General features: G+C 38.6%; 3 protein-coding genes and 1 long non-coding RNA gene across 5 annotated transcripts; 1 reads left to right on the top strand and 3 right to left on the bottom strand.

Moving 5' to 3' along the window:
* Window positions 1–145: 145 nt before the first annotated feature.
* LOC135677903 (uncharacterized) lies at window positions 146–1,182 on the bottom strand. The gene is made up of 2 exons (XR_010514772.1): window positions 632–1,182; window positions 146–549 (listed from the first exon to the last, which is right to left on the bottom strand). It is a non-coding gene; the product is annotated as an uncharacterized LOC135677903 (long non-coding RNA).
* Window positions 1,183–1,522: 340 nt separating this feature from the next.
* On the bottom strand, window positions 1,523–4,259 carry LOC135677356 (hypersensitive-induced response protein-like protein 1). Its single transcript, XM_065189591.1, has 5 exons — window positions 4,102–4,259; window positions 2,730–2,930; window positions 2,385–2,505; window positions 2,120–2,308; window positions 1,523–2,054 (listed from the first exon to the last, which is right to left on the bottom strand). The coding sequence occupies exons 2-5, from the start codon at window positions 2,916–2,918 to the stop codon at window positions 1,696–1,698; spliced, it is 858 nt and encodes a 285-aa protein (XP_065045663.1). The 5' UTR covers window positions 2,919–2,930; window positions 4,102–4,259; the 3' UTR covers window positions 1,523–1,695.
* Window positions 4,260–11,593: 7,334 nt separating this feature from the next.
* Window positions 11,594–15,487, bottom strand: LOC103990008 (tRNase Z TRZ1). Of its 2 annotated transcripts, XM_009409012.3 has the most exons (10): window positions 15,386–15,485; window positions 15,202–15,239; window positions 14,807–15,101; window positions 14,135–14,297; window positions 13,992–14,062; window positions 13,816–13,911; window positions 13,538–13,651; window positions 12,537–12,605; window positions 12,368–12,442; window positions 11,594–11,845 (listed from the first exon to the last, which is right to left on the bottom strand). In XM_009409012.3, the coding sequence occupies exons 3-10, from the start codon at window positions 15,047–15,049 to the stop codon at window positions 11,771–11,773; spliced, it is 906 nt and encodes a 301-aa protein (XP_009407287.1). In that variant the 5' UTR covers window positions 15,050–15,101; window positions 15,202–15,239; window positions 15,386–15,485; the 3' UTR covers window positions 11,594–11,770. The 2 variants fall into 2 exon arrangements, with proteins under 2 accessions (XP_009407287.1, XP_009407285.1); XM_009409010.3 differs by lacking the exon at window positions 15,202–15,239 and having other exon boundaries at window positions 15,386–15,487.
* Window positions 15,488–15,814: 327 nt separating this feature from the next.
* Window positions 15,815–21,911, top strand: LOC135677355 (V-type proton ATPase subunit d2-like). Its single transcript, XM_065189590.1, has 10 exons — window positions 15,815–16,098; window positions 17,640–17,760; window positions 17,935–18,042; window positions 18,116–18,218; window positions 18,371–18,451; window positions 18,651–18,736; window positions 18,922–18,981; window positions 19,072–19,120; window positions 20,497–20,631; window positions 21,581–21,911. The coding sequence occupies exons 1-10, from the start codon at window positions 15,918–15,920 to the stop codon at window positions 21,710–21,712; spliced, it is 1,056 nt and encodes a 351-aa protein (XP_065045662.1). The 5' UTR covers window positions 15,815–15,917; the 3' UTR covers window positions 21,713–21,911.
* The last annotated feature ends 2,291 nt before the right edge of the window (window positions 21,912–24,202 follow it).

Raw genomic sequence — 24,202 nt, 5'->3', positions numbered from 1 at the left:
TTTTGTTTGAATTACAATTACTAATGAAGCCATGTGTACTGTTTAAAATGACCACCTTAATGGTGATTATGTTCAACAATTCTGTGGAGAGGTGATCTTGTTTTGTTATGATATTACCCTGGGGCTGTTGCACTGGCAGGTTTGCTTCCTGTTCCCAAAAATTGCCTATTCCATTTGTGGGAGGCTTTTTACACTTGAAAGAAGTTTCAACACAAGCAAAGAACAAAAGAAACGCAACACAAACAATTAGATAGAAAGTTGACATTGCACATCCGTCCACCATCCTCAACATGGTGGGACATGCACTGTTCTTGCATGCTAGTTATTGGCAGCTCCCTCAAGCTCAAATAGCTGCTTTATGATCTCTTCCTTCTTGGCTTTCAAGGCATCAATCTTGGCATCTAGCTTCTCTAGCTTCATCCTCAGCTTGGCTGGATCTTGTGTCTTTTCCTTGGAATCAGCACTCTTTTCTTTATCCTTCTTCTTCTTGTCCTTCTCTTTCTTTTCTGGCTCCTCAACACGTCCATTCACGTCCGCTTGATCTGCCATCTGCAACAAAATGGGGAAGATTCCCAAGTCTCAAGCAAAATCCAGGAGTAGCCCGAGCAATGTCAGCTACGTGGTGACTGACCTTTTTATCTCAAGGAGATGAACTGCAGCTCTGCGATGGTGCCAAACCCCAAGATTAGCACAATTTATAGGCACAGAGAAGACCTTTATCTCTTCCTGCTTGGCTGAAGGAATGAAGCCTTCGCTGCGCAAAACAAGCTCGTCCAAGAGAGATGCAAGAATGACTAGGCTTTAGACCCGGAGATAGCAATTTGCTGTCCACAAACTTGAGCTTGTTTTGCTCTGTGTTGCATGTTTTTTTTGTTTTTAATGCCTAGAGAGATAACTCACGCTCACATTAATATTATTATTACTATTATTAAAGATATGTTTTAATCAAGTAGATTCTGTTTTTGTTTAAGTATAGTCTTTCACCCACTCATCGGCCCTCGTTGTGGTTAGCATAGGTGAATTTGGAAAGGTGTGGCCAACAATGCTAGCTTGTGAGCTAAGGTACAAGTAGCCAAGAAAGAGAGCAATTAACGTTGCTAACCCATGCCTAAAGATATAGGCCGCCAAAGGAGAGGATAATTGATGGAGCTAGCCCATGTGCGGAGGCATAGATGACAAGGGAGGGGGTGTTAGCGTTGCATACCAACCTATACACGAATGCACAGATGACTAGAGGAAAGGAGGGGAGCAATAGGCGAGAGTTACGATCAATCACGACGGGTAAGATTATCAGGTTCAAGGTGACTATGCATGAGGTGGAGAGGAACGATCGATGAGGCAAAGGCGGGACCTGGTGCGACGGAGGGCGATGATTGACAGTGGCAAAATGATATTTAAACTTAGGATGGAAAAATCTGAAGTTAAATTTTTTTTTTTTGAAAAGTTACCCTTGTTAATTATAGTGTATTTAGGCATAATTTATTTTGATAAGCCATATTTATCACGACATTTATGCCATCAATTTCTAATACATCGCTTGTGCTGAAATTATTTCCAAATTATTTGAGTTCATCGCTTGTTCTGAAAGAACAACGCACACACACAGCACGGCGATAAAAGACGAGCTGAACACTATTCCTCCATCTCTCACGTACTTATCTACACATCACAAAGTATCAAGCAGGCAGCGGTAGCTCACTGGAGGGGAGCTGCTTGCAGCAGCCCATCTCGGACCTGCGCGGCGATGTCACGCACAGCACCCGGCCCGTGGGGGATGAACACAGACGTAGACTTGGAGCTGGCGCCGATCTCCTTCATGGTGTCGAAGTACTGCGTGATGAGCACCATGTCCAACACATCCTTCGGAGTCGTCCCCGGCACGTTCACCGAGAAACCCAGCACGCTGTCTCTCAGCCCGTCCACGATCGCCTGGCGCTGCCGGGCGATACCTACCCCCGACAAGTACTTGGCTTCCGCCTCCCCTTCCGCCCTCTTGATCTGCACGATCTTCTCGGCTTCGGCCTTCTCGTTCGCCGCCACCCTCAACCTCGCAGCTGCGGTTACGTTTCAGTGGTGCATTTCATCGAACAGGTAAAGCAGAACCGAACGACGAGCTTACCTGCGTTGATCTCGTTCATGGCTCGTTTCACATGTTCGTCTGGCTCGATGTCGACGATGAGAGTCTGCACGATTTCGAAACCGTAGGCAGACATGGCCTTCTCGAGCTCCTCTTCCACGGCTCGGGCTATCTCGTTCTTCTGCTCGAAAGCGTCGTCCAGGTTGAGCTTCGGCACGCTGGCTCTGATCACTGGCGACATGACAAGAAGAAGGCTGTGAAGTGTAGCTCTTAGCTTAAGAAAGGGAAGCTGATGCCGAGGTCATACCATCGAACACATAAGCTTGGATCTGAGACTGGGTGTTGCTAAGCTTGTAAAAGGCATCATTTGCTTTGTCAGGCAGAGCACGGTATTGGATGGAAGCAACCACATTGACGAACACATTGTCCTGCAAAGGAAAAATGATCATAGAAACCAACAAGCCAACAGAGAGGAAGAGGCCGTAATCACATGAACATGTTAAATTCCACATCTCTATGGCACTTCAGAAGGTTTTTGCCACCTCCAACCTCCGAGTTACCTACGATCTCCATCATCAAAAACCGTTGCGGAATTTCTTCAAACAACATGCCTGCAGGTTGGACTTATAGCAGTAGCAGAGAGTGGACGAACCTTTGTCTTCGTCTCACACTTCACATCCAGCTGTTTCATCCGGAGTGACAGCCGGCCGGCTATTCTCTTTCCGAAAACCCAAGGCAAGCAGTGGCATCCTGGTTGAAGCACATCATCATACTTCCCAAATGATTCCTTGATTGCAACTGTAGATTGCCCTACTTGAACGCAGCAAAGCATTTGACCCATGGCTTATCCCCCCTGCCGTCACACGGTGATCGGTTACAGGCCGAGCTCCAGTAGACTCCAATATACGGTTATATATATATATATATATATATATATGTATATATATATATATATATGTATATATATATATATATATATATGTATATATATATATATATGTATATATATATATATATATGTATATATATATATATATGTATATATATATATATATATGTATATATATATATATATGTATATATATATATATATGTATATATATATATATATATATGTATATGTATGTATATGTATGTAAATATATGTATATGTATACATACATATACATATATTTACATACATATACATACATATATATATATATATATACATACATATATATATATATATATATTCATATATATATACATACATATATACATATATACATATATATATATACATATATATACATATATATTTACATATATATATAATTTCTGAAAAAACTCTTTTCTTTTTACTTTTCGAGTAAAGTAAAGAAACCTATTTTCGCATTAATCAGTGATTAGGGTAAATCGAGTCGGTTATAATATTTTTACATTATATTATAGTTTTTTTTTTATTTTTTAACATATCAAAAACACCATAATATAGTACAAAAACACTATGTTACATTTTTTTAGTATTGCTAAAAATATTATAACAGTATAACACACAGTCTATCGATCGATTCGTAGAAAAAGAAAAAAAAAAAGGTATTCCAAGTATTAGGAAAAAAATTATTGCTAGAAAATTTTGAAAATAGATACTTCCCTAGAAAAAAAAAAAAGAAAAAAAAAGTGCTTTTTTTTCAAAAATTCATACGTATATGCTTTAATATGATTCAACTCTTATACAGAAAAAAAAATGATATACTCATCTTCATGGTAACTTAAAAATCTCAAATGAGTAGAAACATCTTCCATACTCTCATAAAATGTTAGAATACCTCGAATAAAAGAGTTCAAAAGAATTAGCAGAGAAACATTATATTTTACTATTATATATGATTCCCAATCAAATTATAGATCCACAAACATAGGAAAATAAGTAAGTCCATATACATCTTAGCACTTTATATAACAAAATCATGCTTTTCTCTAATTTAATGGAATCGAATTTGGAACTCATCATCATCAGAAATTGAAGAAACACAACTTACAGCAGCTTCGATCAACAAGGAGATGACAACCGAACAAAGAGAACGCCAGTTGACAAGGGAGACGTACAAACACAGAGAGATATATAGATGAGAGGATTGCAAGAGCGGATGCAAGTAGCAATTTCGAATCAATTGTTAGAGCACTAAAGTCAAGTCAACCTGGATGTGATATTGGATAGAGGATGATGAGCTGTATGCATAGTTCTTCAAAGAAAACTATCATGGAATTATCGAGTTTGACGCTGGAAAATGCGCAGAAACTGCACCAGAGAGATGGACGTTTTGGCTGTTCCATCCAATCGAATCCTTCTGACTGAGTTCTTCTATTAAAAGAATCAACAGATCAGATAATTACGTTATATATATATGTATATATATAATTGCCACTAAGGTAGGGCGTGACTCGAGAAGAAGGTCATGTAATGGATAAGCATGAGAGGTTGCTCTGGTGAACGCAGAATTTTCTATTGAGAATGACAACCGAGACGGTTGACACTTGCAACGCAAGCAAGCATGCATCATATGAAATGTCCATACAATTCCGCTGCAACTTCTTTATGTCTACATTATTGTTTTCCCCCCCCCACTTTCCGTTCATATTGTTCATAACAGTTTATGTCAGCCATTCATTTGATATTTAAGTTAAATATAGTAACGAGGATTAGGAGAGAATAAGAGAGATTGGTCTTCGTCCGGAGTTATTTTGTAAGATGATTTCATGGAATTATGAGATATTATCCAAATATGAGGAGTCATCAGAAAGTCATTCAAAATATTAGTCATTGTGGTTAGCATCATCGTGTCGATCACGTTGTACACTCGGTTGACAATCATGCTCATAGAGCGATTGATAATGATATGACAATTCCATTATTCATGTATCAAATTATATATAACATTAGATATAAGATAGATGGAGATAACTGTAGAACAGGGGCTCATCTGATTGACCTTTTACTATAATCTTTCTATTTCTCTTTTACCCGTTGTCGTGCCGAGCACTCCAATATCAATGACGAGCTCTAAGAGCAGCGGTGACGTAACGTTGGGGGAGGGGACGACTGCAGCTGAGCTGTTCCGCTCGAGATCGGGAACAGGGAAACCCTCCATCCACCTGTAGCGGAAGCGGCAAAAGGCGGTTTCTACTGGCCCGGGCGGTTAGTTTTCCTGTTCCATGTTCTTCATCATGCAGCAAAGAGAGTAGCACACATGGATTCATCTTGTGTATATATATATATATATATATATATATATATATATTATATACATATTATATATATATATATATATATATATATATATATATATTCTTAGCATATTAAGTAGCATGATAATTTCGATGAAACACTAAATGTAACATGAGAAGATTAAAGATTCAAGTGATTAAGATGCAAAGCTAAATTCCAAATAGATCTCCACTTGATGGATTTACACATATCAAAACAATTAAATTAATAATAAATATATGTCGAGAAAGAGAATAACCAAATTTATGAGAAAATGAGTCAGAGACTAATGGAAACAGCTTCAAATAAGATATTAGTAATAAAATTATAATTATACTATTATATGAAATAAATTAATATTAAAATATAAAATTAAATAATAATATATTAAGATTAGCACATTTTGTTATTATTCATAATATCTTTATTTGATTTGTAAAATGCACTTCATTCATTAAATGCAGTACATCGTTTTATCAAGAAAACTTAACTTTTCTTATCATCTCTTTCTATTTTTTACGATACTACTATTAGTAATGGAATAGAGATTAAAGAAAAATAAGAATAAATTTATAATCTCGATCATATCGTCTTGTATGTAGTCCTGTTTATTTATATAAAAAAATAAAAGATCTAGAATAAATGATTATGATAGTTATTCCTATTAAAATTATCTCATAAGAAAATACAATAAGTGGACTTCCTAACCTAGGCGACTATGGAGACCGTCTATAATGCTCTCCTTTGATGTTTTATCTATAAGAGCGATAAATCCTGTTTATTTATAGAAAAAAATAGAGAGTCTAGGATAAGTGATTATAAGAGTTATTCCTATTAAGATTATTTCTTAAAAAAATACAATAAGTGGACTTGCTAACCTAGACATTCGAGGAGACCGTTTGTAACCATTGTAATGCCCTCCCTTTGGTGTTTTATCCATGAGGACGATAGGTCTAAACAAACTCCTACGAATTATTGTCAATGAAAGCCGATTAAGAGGGAACGGGCCTAAACAAACTGTTGAATCTCGTATTTTGATGATGAAACTACTTGATATATGTTTATGATTTAATCTGCGTTTTGAGTGACGCAGGATGCTTCGATCTGGATGAGACAATTAAAGCAGGAAAATCATGTTGTGCCGGAAGAACATGTCAGAAGATTGGACGTCAGGCCGGTGGATCGGTCGACGTATCGACAGAAGGCTTCGGGTCGTGGACTCGGGCATCGGGCCAAGAAGAGCGGGTATTGTGCCAAGGATATCGGAGTTGCGGAGCCAACTGGCCGATTGGGCAATAGGCCGCAGGAAAAGACGATGCGCCGAAGAATCGGATAAAGCGTCGAGGGACCAATGACATGCTGGACAACTTGGTTAATTGCTTAGGATTAATTGTCTCGATCGAAGTTTTGTTTTGAGTGTGCAGGATTAACTACGATGAAAGTAAGACATGTAGCAGGAGTTGCGCCGGAGTCATGACAATGATCACGTTGGGAGTTCGAGAGCTCGACGAAAGTTCGGACAGTCGTCGGAGGTTCTGCGGGAACAAATCCGAGAAGTCCAGAAGCTTGCCAAAGGAGCTCATCGGAACTTGCCAAGTGGATCGTCGCAGTCCAGGAGTTTGCCGGAAGTCCGCAGGAGCATCACCGAGGGTTCATCGGATGATCGACGGAAGTTCGCCGGAAACTCGCCGGAAGAAGCGATTGACGCACCGGAGCAAGCTGCAGAATTTGTCTTAGGAATAATCGTAGTTAGCACATTGATTAAGTTAGAAATGGGAGGTGATCCCATTAGCTTAATCTTGGGGCAATTGGGCCCCTGAAGAACTCAAATTGGGCCGAATGGATCAACCCATTCGGACCCAGGTTGTTGTGGGAGGTGCAACCGCCCAGGCAGGGAGGTAGCACCGCCCAGGCTATGTCTCCCAGCGAGACTGGGTGGTGCAACCGCCCAGGGCTCAGTCTCCGAGCGAGACTGGGCGGTGCAACCTCCTCTGTCAGGAGGTAGCACCGCCAGAGCTCAAGTTTCGAGCTCTGCCAAGCGGTGCAACCTCTCCAGTCAGGCGGTGCAACCGCCTGAGCTCGGTCTTCGAGCTCTGGCAGAGAGGTGCAACCGCCCCTGACAGAGGTAGCACCGCCTAGAGGCTCAGTCTTCGAGCTCTGCCAGGCGGTGCAACCTCTCCAGTCAGGAGGTGCAACCGCCTGATCCCGGAATTCCGGGATTTGATCGTTTTGAGCTCCAAATTTGAACTGGGTTGGGGCCTATAAATACCCCACCCATTCAGCACTGAAAGCACAGAACACACACTCGAAATCTTGCTGTCTTTCTGTGTTTCTTAGAGCTCAAAAATGCTAGTTCTCCTCTTTCTATTCTTCAAGTTTGAGTTGTAAAGAGAGGAGAGAAAACTTCTGTAAGGGTTGTCTCCTAAGCCCGCCAAAAGGAGTGAATCTGTAAGAGGGCAGTTGGCCTTCGCCTATTGAAGGAAGGCCTCTAGTTGACGTCGGTAACCTCGTCGGTGGAGGAAGCCAAAAGTGGAGTAGGTCAAGACTGACCGAACCACTCTAAATCTCTGGTTTGCGTTTATTTTGAGCACTTTATCATTACTGCAAACCTCCTACATAGCTACTGCTCTCTGCGCTTTTACGAACAAGTTTCTAAGTTCTGATCTTTCCGAATCTGCATTCAGACGTAAATCGATGTTTTCGTATGATCTTTACATTGCAGTTTACATTTACGTTTTGATTCTATTTATAACTGCAAACTGTCTTCTGCGCTTTTACGAACGAGTTTCTTTGCAGTTTACGTTTACGTTTTGATTCCATTTATAACTGCAAACTGCGCTTAGACGCAATCTGCGCTTAGACGCAAACTGCGCTTAGACGCAATCTGCGCTTAGACACAAACATCGCTTAGACGCAAACTGCGCTTAGACGCAAACTGCGCTTAGATGCAATATGAGCTTAGACGCAAACTGCGCTTAGATGCAAACTGCGCTTAGACGCAATCTGCATTTAGACGCAAACTGCGTAAACTGCGCTTAGACGCAAACTGTGTTTAGACGTAAACTGCACTTAATCATAAGTAATATTAGAATCGGCTTTTGCATCAAAATAGTTTTTATCGAACGAACGCAGCTTTCGTTTTTAATCGTTGAAAGATTTCCGCTGCACTAATTCACCCCCCCCCCCCCCCCCCCCTCTTAGTGCTCTCGATCCTAACACAACCATCCGAGAACCATTATTCATAGAGGTCACTAAGATTAACCTGAACAATCTCTCGTGCACTGTTGTCCACGAGGGCCAATAGGCCATTATTGCTCTCACGCTGTTGTCGAGTGGGGGAGTGACTCTACCCTCATCCTCTATGTGAACGCCTCGATGGTGATTAGCTGGTGGCTGATCTGGTTACCAAAAAATTCTTTATCAATAATTACTCCATATTGTAGAGTGATAAAGAGTTTCTAAATCATTGCAGCAGACAAAACGCATACAGCCAGTAAAACCCGACTCATTTGAATCATATCAGGAAATGTCGAGTGGAAACGAAGACAACAAGCCATGAAGGACGTGGGCGTATCAGTTGTGGGATGGGGAATGCGTTCTTGGCCCAACATAATCCACATAAAACCCCGGTTGCCTCGGTTGTCCACCGCCATGAGGCACATCCCATGAAGCCATGACGAGCGACCGGCTTGGAACAGCACCTGATGTCGCCTCATTCTTCACCTCGATGTCTTGTGCACCCTCCACATTAACCTTCTCATGAAAACCCTGAACAAGAGATAAAGATTACAGTGAGATGATCCACAATGTATTGATCTTGTTGCCAGAGTACGATGCAAAGGATTTGCACCAACCACATCAAAGCCATCATCCGAATCTTCTGGGTTGTTTCGTAGATGGCGGCCACCGTGCAATGGGATAGAGAGAGCTAACAGGAGGATGAAGAATACAGCAACAGAAGACATATCTTGCTGCGCTATGTGGGAGAGAGAGAGAGAGAGAACTGAAACTATTTGTGGATGATGGCATTAAAAGCAGCCTTGCATGTGGAGCGGAGAGGAGATATGAAGAGTGCACTGCTATGCCTGGCACTTGGACTACCCTTCTGATGAGAGAACTAGTTTTGCTGATGCCAAACCAGCAAAAGGATAACACGAACATGTCCGAGCTGCGACACGAGGAGAGAGAGAGAAGAGACGTTAGCAAACCACCGGAACGTCTCTCTCTCTCTCTCTCTCTCTCTCTCTCTCTCTCCTCGTGTCGCAGCTCGGACATGTTCGTGTTATCCTTTTGCTGGTTTGGCATCAGCAAAACTAGTTCTCTCATCAGAAGGGTAGTCCAAGTGCCAGGCAGAGCAGTGCACTCTTCATATCTCCTCTCCGCTCCACATGCAAAGCTGCTTTTGATGCCATCATCCACAAATAGTTTCAGTTCTCTCTCTCTCTCTCTCTCCCACATAGCGCAGCAGACATGTCTTCTGTTGCTGTATTCTTCATCCTCCTGTTAGCTCTCTCTATCCCATTGCACGGTGGCCGCCATCTACGAAACAACTCAGAAGATTCGGATGATGGCTTCGATGTGGTTGGTGCAAATCCTTTGCATCGTACTCTGGCAACAAGATCAATACATTGTGGATCATCTCACTGTAATCTTTATCTCTTGTTCAGGGTTTTCATGAGAAGGTTAATGTGGAGGGTGCACAAGACATCGAGGTGAAGAATGAGGCGACATCAGGTGCTGTTCCAAGCCGGTCGCTCGTCATGGCTTCATGGGATGTGCCTCATGGTGGTGGACAACCGAGGCAACCGGGGTTTTATGTGGATTATGTTGGGCCAAGAACGCATTCCCCATCCCACAACTGATACGCCCACGTCCTTCATAGCTTGTTGTCTTCGTTTCCACTCGACATTTCCTGATATGATTCAAATGAGTCGGGTTTTACTGGCTGTATGCGTTTTATCTGCTGTAATGACTTGAACTATTTATCACTCTACAATATAGAATACACTTACAATGAATGATTGATGAGAACTTCTAAAATCTTTCTTGATAGGAAATATTCTGGTACGCCAACTGATCACCGCATCAATGTGGAGGAAGAGGGCCAAGTCACTCCCCCACTCGACACGGTGACGATAGGTCATCGGTTTAATCTTATAAATATTAGATTGAATTTATTAGATTTTTCTCAAGTATTAATTTCATTAATTTATTCCATAATATTTTTCATCAGTTAGGTCTACAAATCTTTCAACATCTAATTCACTTAATATGAACTGTTTATGCTCTAACCATTCTAAATAATTTTAACAAAAGAATACAAAGATATTAAAAGTATGTGAATGCATCAAAGGAGATACCACTATAAAATATAAAATAATATAAATAATTTAAGTTTTAAAAATATGATAAACCATTAATATTATCCATAGTAGGGTCGACGACGATGCTGGGCCACTACCATAGTAGCGTTGCCACCTGCATAGTCATTGCCCATAGTAGGGTCGACGACCATGGTGGGCCACTACCTTACCTGACTAATGTTATTGCCGACAACAAACTGCCCATGTTGACCAAAACCAAGCAACACATTATCATTCGCGACTTAATCTATGTTGACAATGAGACCTTCATCGCCCGTAAGTAAACAACTAGAGTGGATGAGATAAATAGAGCTTAATACAAAACATATCTATATACTTTTACAATCCAATGTTTTTTATTTCAAAACATGAGCTCTAATATCAATTGCTAATGTAAAATCATAATCATGCTATTATGAAAAAAAATATTAATATCAAAATATAAAATCAAATAAAAATAGATCAAGATTAGGTTATATATACCTTTTTGATGTCATTCAAAATATATATAGTCCGCCACAAAACTTATATGTACTCCGGCAATTCAATCCATAAAACTTAACATCAATCTGCACAAAAAAACTAGATTTATATTCTTCTTTTTTTGCAAAAAGAACTAGACTTTTTTTTTTCTTATCCTTTATATGATTATTATGAATGATGAAATAAAGATTAAATAAAATAAAAATAAATCTATAATCTCGATCATACCGTATCCTATGGTCACATAATATACCAAAAGAATGTTCGATGAAAGAATGGTTTGAAGATGCTGCAGTACATATTTCATTGAGTATGTCAAAATTGGCTCAAAATAAACGTGTCATGGTAGTTGTGCTCTCGCATATATACTCGTAAGAATTAGTTCATGATGTACAAACAGAGTTTATCAAGAAGAGCAAGAAGGATAACGTTTCCCATTTTATTATCCATACGTATAACATTTTGCATTTTATTATCCATATGTGTATCAGGACAAAAAGAATTATAAAGGTAAGAGAGCACAAAAATCTGAAAATTTCCAGAGATTTAGAGGCAAATTCTACAAGTGCTACGTATAATCCTTTGTTAAAAAGAAAATTAGATCCCATTTGACAAGGCAAATACCCGACCTGCAAAGGATGGAGGCAATTTGGCGATAGCTGCCTCAATCTCCTGAAAAACCATAATCAACAAATAATATTAAGCATAGAGGGAAAACATGCAAAGCTATAATTGTCAAAGACACTGTACTCGAAAACATTCGATTATGATATATCTTCATTAGAAAGATAAGGAAGCACAAAATTGATTGTCAAAGCAATGAACAAAACATCATAGTTTTGGAACATTACGGTCAACAACTGACATGAATATAATTGAAAAACATAAGCTTTGAAGATGCATCAGTAAAGAACATATTTCAATAGACAGCATTGTTACTGACATTAAGAATGAACACCTCAAAATCTGAAGCTGCAAGAATGAAGAATAGTTTTCTTATAAGGAGAACTATTATGGCATATTCATACATGAACAGCATGGATTTATGCTTTGAACTTTCAGGGGTCAAAGTAGAGAAATCTAAGATAACCTGGATCAAAAATCTTAACTGAAACTGCAATAGTTCATTCATTGGAACCAAGGAATTAACCTTGAGCAGATAGATTCAGGCAAGGTTTAAATAGATTAACTTACCTCTCTATAATAACGAGCTGAAAAATGGATGAGAATGATTGCTTTGTTCTGGAATCGATCACCATAACTTGCAATCTGTAAAACAGCACAATAATTGACAGGAAAGTCCAAAAATGTAAAGCTAAAAGGTAATGCTCAATATGACAAAATTTGACAGTTTTATGCTAACCTCAGACAAATGGGTGTGGCCATAATCCCTAGCATGTTGCACTGGCATTGCGTTATCAACAAAAGTACTCTGGAAATTACACAGTGATTAGGGTCAAGTGAAAGTTCATTATGCATATGTAGGTATGTTCAGTCTATAAGAATGGAATAATCATCAGATGTACTTCAGTTAAATAATAGTCAGCAATACACTACTTATGCCTAAATACAAGTAACAATGAACAAAACAGAAAAAAGAAGAAACATTTACGTAGGAACTAAAATTACGCAACTCCTCAGTATTACAGTTTTGCCTTGAAGAAATGGAACAGTAACAATTATTTTAACAGATCCCCGAAGAGGAAGCTAGTCAAAATAAGGATGCAATGCAGCACTTTATGCAGAAAAGTTGCTTGTTATGGAAACAATATGATAATCTCCACGTGTGTATGTCTGTGCACGTTCAGGTCTGAATATGAATTGTATTTACGTTGTACATGGATTTCACACAGTTGCACCTTGCTGCTTATTTATTTCTCATATATTTATGGTTCGAAAAACAGAGTACATTCATTCGATGCAAATCAATTGCACACCAACAAGGCTACCACACCTTGCTATACGTTTTTAGTGCAGCATTCAAAAGATGTTGTGAAATGCTACTGATTGCAAAATAGAAATACACCCTTTAAAAGTTACAAAAATGGTTATGATTTTAAAATATCAAGATAACATTAGAAGCCTTATGACCAACCTGAAATTTTAAGTGAACAAAATCGATTAAAATCTTAATTTGTTCCTAATTAAATTTTGTAAAAAGAAATTAAAAAAATTGTTTGTTTAAACAGGATATGTTTATAAACAAACACTTATCACAATACTCAAAAAATCAAAGTTAATAGCTGACATGCACTTATAGAATACCTAAACATATCACTAATTTCTAGTATGTAGGAAGCTCAAAATAAACTTGCAAGAGTGATTCTGATGAGTGATTTCAGTCATGACTGGAAGAATTATTACCTCCATGACAAGAATCCGTGCTTTTAGGACATCAGCATTATCAGGGTCAATAACAAAATCTGACATGGTATCTCCAGTAAAGGCTATTTCAGGAGTTGCTATTGGGTAAGTAATCTGCATTTCATACAACATATTAAGAAAAAACATCACGAAATCAAACTTATGATGAGAGAATTATCAGAATGAACTTGAGTTATGATAAATGTTGTGCATCATCCACTATTTATCATTCTATTAATATATGTGAATCATTATTATTGATGTCCACCAAAACAGACCTCAACTCCCGAGACTCGTAATTTCTTAATCTCATCTCCAGAAAGACCACAAAATTCTGCCTTAAGTTTTCGTTTGAAAGAATAGATAACATATCCCTGCAAATTTTAGAGAACAAAGTTACTTTTTTTACTTATTAATTGTATACTGCATAATAAAAAGTTCAAGATGTTCTAGCCTGGCTAGGTACGACATGGTAAGTCTTAAATGCTCTGACTTTAAGATCGTTTCTCAGTTGAAACTCCTCTCCTGCAAGATAAATCATATTATAACAGAAAATGTAGCCATCTCCACATGATATGTTTCTGGATAGATACTTACCTACATTAAGACCAATTAGATTGTGTTTCAGTTCCGATTGGTCCATTGCCCTGTGTACCTCAAAAAGTTTTTCCACATGTTCTTTTATAGACCTTGGGACAAAGATAGTTGGAGGTTTCATACTATACAAACCTCGAGTGGCGACATACATTGGTAGCCCTCCCTGATACAAATAAGATGGTTAGACAAAAGTTATATCTGCAAAAGTCAAAATGCCATATAGAACTAAATCCATTAAAAGTCCATGAAATGAAGGGTTTTATGAATAACATTCTTGTCCCAATTGTATTCTTAAGAGCATACAAAACATGAAAAAATCATTTACAAGGTAGTAGCTGCCTCACCAACAGGTATATGATAGACCACATTTGGAATTCCATGAATTAAGTAGAAATCCATTAATCGAGTACTGAAGGTGCTGTCAGATTCAAAAGCTTGTGGAGGGTGTGATAGTTCTTGTTCTGGTTGTTGCATATGGAATATGACCTCAGGGAGCACTAATGTGAATTTGGGATATTGTCCAGGACAAGGTTAGCAAGACTGTAGGTTCTGTGAAGGCAACAAGCTATTTTCTTTCTTGTGGGATGCCAAATGATGACACAACAGAAACCAGCCTCAAATAATCATTCTACCAATAACTACAAACCCACAACAATGCCGTTGTATGCTTACGATGTGGTCCATATGGCCATGGCTAATGAACAGAAAATCCTGGGAGATTGCTCGCTGCGGGCATCTACCGATGTCAAACGCTATCTTGAGGGAGGGAAATATGACGCAAGTCTCCTGCCCTCCGATCGATAGCCCCTCAACCGGATATCCTTCAACCAGCATCGACTTTTTCTCCTTTGAAACCGACGAAGCCGGATCACTAGCTGCTTCGCTAGTCTCTTTAGTGCTTCTCCGACTCCCCATCGCAGTGTCTCTCTATGCAGATTGGCTCCAAAATTTTATGCTCTTTGCGTCTCTGCCAGGTTTGAAGAGAAAAAAAGAAAGAAAGAAACCGATTTTTACCAGTGTCTTCGTAAACAAAGAAGAAACCGGATGTCCAGACACACCAAGATTACCCTTTGTGATGATTTTTAGGAAGAATCATCTTCTGCAACTAGACGATGAACAAAACTAAGTTCAATAGTTCAAGAAACAATCATAACCCTAACAACGCCGCATGTAAAAAAGATAGGAAAAAGGTATGGGTCGACCACGGTCCAGTGGAGAAGAAACCGAAGAATCGAAGAAGTAGAGAGATACCTCATGGGAGCGAGCTCGACGCCATCGCCAAGGGAAGGACGGAGACGAGGAGCGACTAAAGGGATGTCGGAAGTCTGAAGGAGGCCGAGCTCAACACTCGCCAGGACAAAAGTTATTGGTGTAATATAAGCCGAACCGGGCCATAAAGTCTTGCAAAGAGATCGGACCGGTCCAAATTAGCCGAAAAATGTTGTAAACCGTAAAGTCACGTGACTCCGTCGTTATTTTATAATCCACAATTCACGTGCCGAAGAGAAATGTTACTTTAGTCGTGTTTTGTGAGATACGAGTATTAGACGTGTCCGCACAACGAAACACTCGCCCCCACCGAATACCTCACTGCCCCACTAGATGTGTGCCACGCTAAAAGTCGTAACATTTGTCGTACCTGTTCCATTCGCTACAAAATAATACCCGGCCCTTCTTTGCCCTCCCTCTCTCCTCTCTCCGCAATTGTCTTCTTCTCGGCTTCGATCTCGTCTGAGATCCGATCAATTGGCGGTGGAATCCATCGGAACGACGGGAGGGGGCGATGTACGGGTTCGAGGCCCTCACGTTCAACATCCATGGAGGGTACCTGGAGGCCATCGTCCGCGGCCACCGATCGGGCCTCCTCACCGCCTCTGACTACAACAACCTCTGCCAGTGCGAGACCCTCGATGACATAAAGATGCACCTTTCTGCCACCGAGTACGGTCCCTACCTCCAGAACGGTGAAATCCCTTTTCCATTTCCTCTCCCGATCCAATTCAACCGCAGTTTTCCTCTTATGTTGTTTGATTTAGCTGTTTCCGTTATAAAGTTGCAATTTTGGCAACGAGGGGCGATCAGTGTTGCACATGATTTCATCCTCTTGTCGCTAGAAGGTATAACTGAACCAAATGATCGGTATGTTTACAGGTCCCGTGTAACTGGGTAGAAGAATAATACTGCGTACAAATCTGGTTCAGATCTCTGCTCTGATGTGTGATCGTATAGGAAATTGGGAACAACTTGACTTTGTTGTCATTTCTTTTCTTTCTTTTGATTAATTTGTGATTACATTTCTCTTAAAATACTTGTGATTAATAAAGTTTCTAGTATTTATTGCATGACGAAATGCAAAGCATGAGTTTTGACTTTGTGTGCCCTTTATTTATGAGAAGAGACTTTTGCACATCAGATGCAAATCTTGTTGATTCCCTTTTTTAAAGAATGGACTAAAATTGAACAGAACCATTCTTTTTTGTAGGATATGTAATGAATGTATGAAAAAAAAGGGTAACATCACAATTCAGATTGATGGGAAATTTGATATTTAGTTAAACGAGCCTATCATAATCTAGCAGAAAGCCCTTCGCCTAAGTTAGTAATGGTAGATCCATCTAACCTTGTAAACCAACATAATTTTCTCCCAATTTTGATGTGGGACTACCCCCCACACCCCCACCCCCCCCCCCCACCCCCCCATTCAAATGCTGATGTTTTCAATTCTCATCAAGGTCCAAGCTTAATGCATATAGGTGATATGTGACGTCCTATGGTGTCTCCATATCTTAATTTTCCTTCAGTCTCATCGTTGGATAGTGGTTAATTGCTTAGGCTTATTCACCAAGCATATTACTAGGTCCATTTTGATATCATTTATCAAAACCGAACTTGATGATGAATTGACCCATTAATTTGTTTAGCCTATAAACATGTGGCAGAATGCTTATGCCCAAAATAATTTTAGTAGATCCATCTAGTTTGATGGTTTATAGGGATAGATAGACTACATTAACTTGGGCTAGCATTTTGTGCCATGTGGGCCAACACTTTAAATTTTTGGATCAATTTATTTAATTGAGTCAGGTCATGATAATGAAGACAAAGAAAAAGAAGAAAATAAAGGAAAACCAACATATGAGAACATACAAGGATGATATTGTTTCAGCTATCTACCAGGTTCGATCTGCATCTAATAAAACAGATTGTTTCGGCTTAATTCATCATGGTATGGATGATATTGATTGATACACTGCAGTACCCATGAGAACACAACAAGGCATAGATACACAGCAGTATTGGCCAGTTTAGATGGCAGGTAAATGGCATTTATGACACGTTTGACACCTCAATCCTTTGTTGAGTTGAAAAAGAAATTTACTGAATGCCTTGATGACTTTTATTCGAAAATCTGCAAATACTTCTATTTGCATGCTACATAATTTAGTGAAATAAGTCCGAGTTATATTTTATACTAGTTCTTATTTGGTCCTTCAATTGTTTGCAGAGCCATCTCCTTTACATACAACTACAGTTGTGGAGAAATGTACTCTTAAGCTGGTAGATGAATACAAGCATATGCTATGTCAAGCAACAGAGCCCTTGTCAACCTTCTTGGAATATATAACGTAGGTGTTACTCTTAAGAACTTTCTTACTCTGCACTTTTTTGACAGATTTATTTATTGCCATTCCTCTTTGTTGACAATGTTGTATTTTTTTTGCTTTGCAAGATTATCTTTGTGTTGGTACCATATTGTTTAGACCTTGATATAAAAATAACTCACCTGTTGTTCCTCACAGATACGGCTATATGATTGATAATGTTGTTCTTATTGTCACTGGCACATTGCATGAGAGAGATGTTCAGGAACTTTTGGAGAAATGTCATCCATTGGGAATGTTTGACAGGTATGTCCACTCTGTTTCTATCCAACGATGATCATAATTTTAGTGTTGGTGACCTTTTACACCTCTTCCACAGTATTGCAACTCTTGCAGTTGCCCAGAATATGCGTGAGCTTTACAGATTGGTTCTTGTTGATACACCATTGGCCCCATATTTCTCAGAGTGTATCACCTCAGAGGTACTAATTTTATCAGAATTATTCTTTCGTCCACCTTGGTTTTCTTGTAAGGTGAAAATATCCAGAGAACTTTGATGACCGGAAAAGGTTTAACTAATGCACCAAGACTAGTTTCTTATTTCATTTTTTTTTCTATTCACAATTTTTGTTAGGACTTGGATGACATGAATATTGAAATTATGAGGAATACCCTATACAAAGCATACCTTGAGGATTTTTACAACTTCTGCCAGGTAAACAATTGTGATTGACTAGTGACTACAACCTTTTTCTTTTGTATTTAGAAGAATTATTTTATCGCGACACTCAAAATGATACAAAAAACTCAGTTGCCTTCTTTCCTTTCTCCTGCTTAATCAATTGACTATAACCTCAATAATGGAAAAACATTGTTGTTTATTGCTCTTGATGTAAAGTATCACTTTGAAACAGAAACTAGGTGGAGCAACTGCTGAGATCATGTCTGACCTTCTTGCCTTTGAAGCTGATAGGAGAGCTGTCAATATCACTATAAATAGGTGAGCAAAACAAAACCTCATGATTTTTTAAAATGTTGAACATACTGTTCATTTCAGTGATTGTCTTGAGCTTCATTTGATCAGTGATTTTTTGAAGATGTTTCGAGAACTTTTTTATTCCACAGCACTAAACTTGCATAAGAATATCTTTTTTTTCTTAACTAATCTATGACATGGCTTTACAGCATTGGCACTGAATTGACTAGAGATGATCGTCGGAAGCTTTATTCAAACTTTGGCTTGTTGTATGTTTTATCATCCTTTTATTGTATAACCAGATTTAGCTTGTAAATGCTGTTTGCTCTCGTCTCATAGGTAAGCTTTTTCCTCTACAGATATCCTTATGGTCATGAAGAACTTGCTATCAGCGAGGATATTGACCAGGTAGGACAGTGTAATATCTTCCAGCATACATACATACATAAGTAGAACCACATACTTCATGAGCATTTTATCTTTTGTATTGTGAAGGTTGTTCCATGCTTCCAAGTTTTTTCATGAGTTTACTTCACTCGAAAAGAACACTTCTTTCCTGTAGCTTGTCTGTCCTTAAGAAATTGACTGTTCCATTTATCTACCATGTCTACAGAAAACTAGAAATGGTTATGGTTGAAGCGGGTGCTAGTTTAGGAGTTATTTCATTCTTGAGATAATCGATGAAAAAATTGTAGCTAGAAGAAAATTTGGCATACAACTTTTGTTGATTATAGGTAGTGATCCTGAAATAAGAAAAGGGCTCCTAGCAATACGTTGATGTGATTAAAGACATGACGGATAGGTTCATTATGAGTTTCCTATTCCTATAGAGCTGCGTCAAGGAACATCTGCAAACCCCTGCTTTTCTATAGTGGGACATATTCAGGATGAACTATTATGGTGTGTTTTGTTTGCTTATGGTATTGTTTTGTTTCGACCATAAGTTGGATTAAACTTTAAACTGGAGTTTAAAACAACCTTTAGACTTTAAAGGGGTTTAGGCCAAGTGGATCAAGACTAAATGTCTAAAATTTAACTAGAATTTTAGTTAAATTCAAGTTAATGGAGCAACAAGAAATCCCAGAAACTAGAATTTTCATAATTCTGGATCTATTTTTCACTGAGACGAGGAATTAATGATGATATTGTTTAATTGACTAAACTGGAGTGGCATCTACAGTATTGTTTGATCATCATGTCCCTCGGGAAGAATTTTATAATGCTCAGTTTTACTATATGAGCTAGAATGTTGGGTAGTTTGACAATTACATAGTCAAAAGTTGATGTTGTCAAGATGAGGATGTTTAGATTTAGATTAGATTAGTATGCTAGGAGAGGTAGATGGAAACCTAAAAAGACTTTAGTACATAAATTAAAAGAATCTTGATGGCTCCTAGTTCTACTAATAATAAGATTGTCCCATGTAGAGCTTAATGATGGAAGATGATTCATTCGACTGAATCCAAACTGTTGGAACTTTGACTCTCAAGCTCTTCTTTGTCCATATTCCTCTTGGTACTTTATTAGGCTGAAGAACAGTTCGAGAAAAGAGACCCATTATCTTATTTTTCAGTTTTCTTTTTTCATTGTTGTTTCTATGCCTTCATATTTCTAAGACACAAATTAAACAAAAGGTTCTGGTAGGTTATTATGACATAATATTTTTTTCATGGTACTGGTACAATGATTTTGGTTATGATTCTCATCTTGCAGAGAATAATTAGAAATTTTTGTTTGTAATTTGGTGTCCTGACAACATGTTGATACTCTTATTGGTGGTTCAGGTCCGTGCTGTGATGGAGAAATATCCACCATATCAGTCAATTTTTGCCAAGATATCTTATGGAGAAAGCCAGATGCTGGACAAAGCATTTTATGAAGAGGAAGTGAAGAGACTCTGCTTGGCTTTTGAACAGCAGGTAATGATCACAAATTTCATTGATGTGTTGATACATTCAGTTCCTGCTGCTGTTATTGGTAATAGTCGCTGTATGTGTTCCATTTGATAACAGATGTTTGTGCATTGTAAAAGACCAGGGCCATGCTTGAAGAAACTTAACTGTGATACTTCCGTACGCTGGAGCTAGATGATGAAAGTAGCTTATATGTGACCTTTGCTTCTTTTTTTTTCTTTTGCTAACTGACTATAATATAACTGTAACTATGACCTAATTCTGATGATTATTATTCATAATTAGCAATTTAAATCTTCTCCGCCCTCTTTCTTCTGGTGTGTTGCATTCTCACCTAAAACTTCCTTTTTCTCACTTACCACCAAGGGATGTCGGTTTCCTCTGATACTTTTTGGCTAAACCCATGGTTTTTTATTCACAGCAAGACATTATACTGCATAGATTTGAATAGGCACCACCTACTTTTTCTCAACCTGCAATGAATAGCATGCTCTCCCACTAGTGTAGACACATTTAGCTTAGCAACTCCCCTATTGGATTCCCAAATCTAAGGATTTCTGAATGGTATGTCGTCGTTAGAGCCCCACCATGGTGTCTTGGAGCTTAGTCACGGTATCTTTCTGCTAGAAAGAAAAAATTGCTGCTTTTGTTGCCCATTCTCATATCAGTTTCTTGTTTAGTAATAGCTATTGAAATCTTATTTGCTTAAACCTCAACTCAACTCCTGTGGTGAAGCATGCAAGTACTGCATTCCATACAGCATTCTCCTTAACAACCTTCCTTGCTTTTTATGGGGATCTGAACATCAATTGAAAATTTAAGTTTTCTTTCTTTCTTTCTGTATCTTGCAAAAAATCACATCAGATGCAGAATGCTTAATGCTTATTCTGTTTACAATGTTCATTCTCCAAACTTCCATGACAAGCCCTGACTGACTCTTGCAATGATGATGCAGTTTCACTATGCTGTCTTCTTTGCTTATATGAGACTGAGGGAGCAGGAGATACGGAACCTGATGTGGATCTCTGAATGTGTGGCACAGAATCAGAAGTCCAGAATCCATGACAGTGTGGTCTTCATTTTCTGAGTGCTGCATGTTGAAATGGAAACTCAATCACAAGTCTGGATATGTTCCTCTCATCAGTTGTTTCTGATATATAATCTCGTTCTCCCTTTTGCCTGTAACCTTAAACAACGATATGTTATCGATGATCAGAATAATGTGTGATCGCACCAATTAAACCAAGCAAGAAGTTGGAAGTCATAAACTTCTTAGTTCTGCTCCATTCCAAGTGAAGTGAATCTTGTAAAATTCTGGCTTGCTAATAATGATGTAGCTGCAGCATTAGCTCCAAGCTTTTTCCCACAAAACTTTTCTTGGCAGATGCATACATCATGGTGGTATCAGATTATAATCATAACAGCTGGGTTGCTAGTAGTCCTGAGCGGATGCATCTGTCACAATGATGTAGCTGCTGTATTAACCTCAAGGCACTTACTACAATTCTACTTCCAACTTTAAATTATTGATTTCTTTGTTAGCATTGCAATTAGATAGAAAGCCAAAGGCTTCATTCTCATCAACTCTTAGACATGATCCCGATTCCGGAATCGGTAGTTTCGATTCTTAAATTTTGAGAATCTGCTTTCCGCTCTTTGATGTGCATGTCATGGTTCAGAATCTCTTCATCTGCTGCTAATTCTGAACACTCGAGATTTGACAAGCTAAACTTCACTTGTAGCAGCAACTGAGCCAAATCTCCATCAAAGATTTCCTTCTTGCTCTTACTTCTGTCATCACATTTTTCTGCTGGCAAGCATTGAAATAGATGAATGCACTGAGACTCCACGAGGTGCAGCTTCAGATGGTGGTCTCCTCTTTACATTCCCAACATTTCTTGTGATCCGTGTGGCCACTAGCTAAAGGAGGTGCAAAAGTTAGTCAGCAGGATGGTAGGCTTCAGCCATTTCCTATCAAGTTGGGAGACAAATGTCTGAGGGCTGAAAAAGTTTGTGAAGATTTCTAATGGAAATAGGAATGCTTCCAATGCTAAAATATCTTTGAGGAGAAATTCATCTCCATACCCCAAAGTCAAAAAAAATTTCTATATATATTTGCTTTTAACTCAAAACTAATCCTCGGAGATAGACAATTAAACAATCAATCAATCTATTATGTCAGTCATATTTTAAAAGACGTTGAACATAGGTATTCAACTATCTAATAAAAGTTATCTCGGTAATCAAAAAATTATTTTTATTCTATCATTTCGTTCTGGTTTCCTCCTTCCCTTTGAACGCGGACTCGGATCATCGAAATTTTGACCTTATGTGTAGGATGGCTGCCTAGGTGGACTATGATGAAGCACAATAATCCTACTTCTAAGCACATACTTATTACATCCAATATTTATATTATTCACAAAAGTCCTAAAAAAAAATAAAACTAATATTGCAGTAAGATCCGAGAAAGATCAATAGATACAGTTTTTATCTCACAAGCAGATCAAACTTTCTCTCAAACTGGAACCCAAATTATCCACGTACAAACGCACTCATTTCGGTCGTGGTTTTGTGCAAAGGGACAGTCTGCTATTGTTCAGGGGGTGTTTGTTCTGTTGCTGCATCCACTGCTGATGGGCTCCATTTCGATCGATGAAAATGATTCCCTTACCATGAATGGCAGGTAGCTTGATAAGTTGCCAAGTACAAGTCATGGAACTTTACGATTCACTTGCTCTCCTTACATGCATTTGGATGATGGCATGTTCCCGTCAACACCATAAAAGCTGTGAATGTTATCTGCTATATGAAAGCATAAGCGAACAAACGTTGTTACGTAGCAAAGTTTCACACTCTTACTAGCAATTCTCATTCTGTGTGTGTCGAGTGGAATGACCTGTTTTCACTGTTCGAAGTCGAAGCATCGTAGAATAAGGTTACTAATGCGAGAGGGAGAGGAAACTGCAGGCCATGCCCACAGACTCTCAAAGAGGTTTCCAACTGAGGAGTTGCAGCCTAAATAGTGCAGATCTTTGCAGGGATTTTTATCCAACAAATGCATACTAGTTTGGTGGTCAGGTCAGGTTATCCTGATGATTATAATCGATGCACCTCCCATGATCTTATTGACTCTCTCAGTAACTCTTCACTGTTATGAGCATAATCTTATAAAAGCAATGAACCTCTCCAATTATAGGAGGGCATACTTCGACTCGGATCTATACTAACTTGAGCATCGAAATGATTTCGCCAAGCTTAATCCTGATGCATTTTTTACGAGTAATACTCACATCGCCTTCAACAAAGAGTCACAACCTAAATCCTTACATTAGAAGATCAAAATCAACATTAGTACTAAGAAATCACAATTATGATTTTACCATATCAAAATATATTACTCAATCAGAAGGATCCTCAAATGGAGAATGTGCACTTTGTAGATAGGTCAGCATAATGCAGAGAGCAGCCACCTCCTGTTCTTGAGCCTTTTGCCTCTGGTTTAGCTTGATGTCATATTCTCCTGCTGTAGCAATACTTGGGTCATCACTCAAAACATCTATGGTAGGAAGTTGCT

The sequence above is a fragment of the Musa acuminata genome, chromosome BXJ1-6 (assembly GCF_036884655.1).
Source record: "Musa acuminata AAA Group cultivar baxijiao chromosome BXJ1-6, Cavendish_Baxijiao_AAA, whole genome shotgun sequence".
NCBI lineage: Eukaryota > Viridiplantae > Streptophyta > Magnoliopsida > Zingiberales > Musaceae > Musa > Musa acuminata.
Note: the sequence above shows the minus strand (reverse complement) of the source record. Positions and strands in the feature narration are given on the sequence as shown.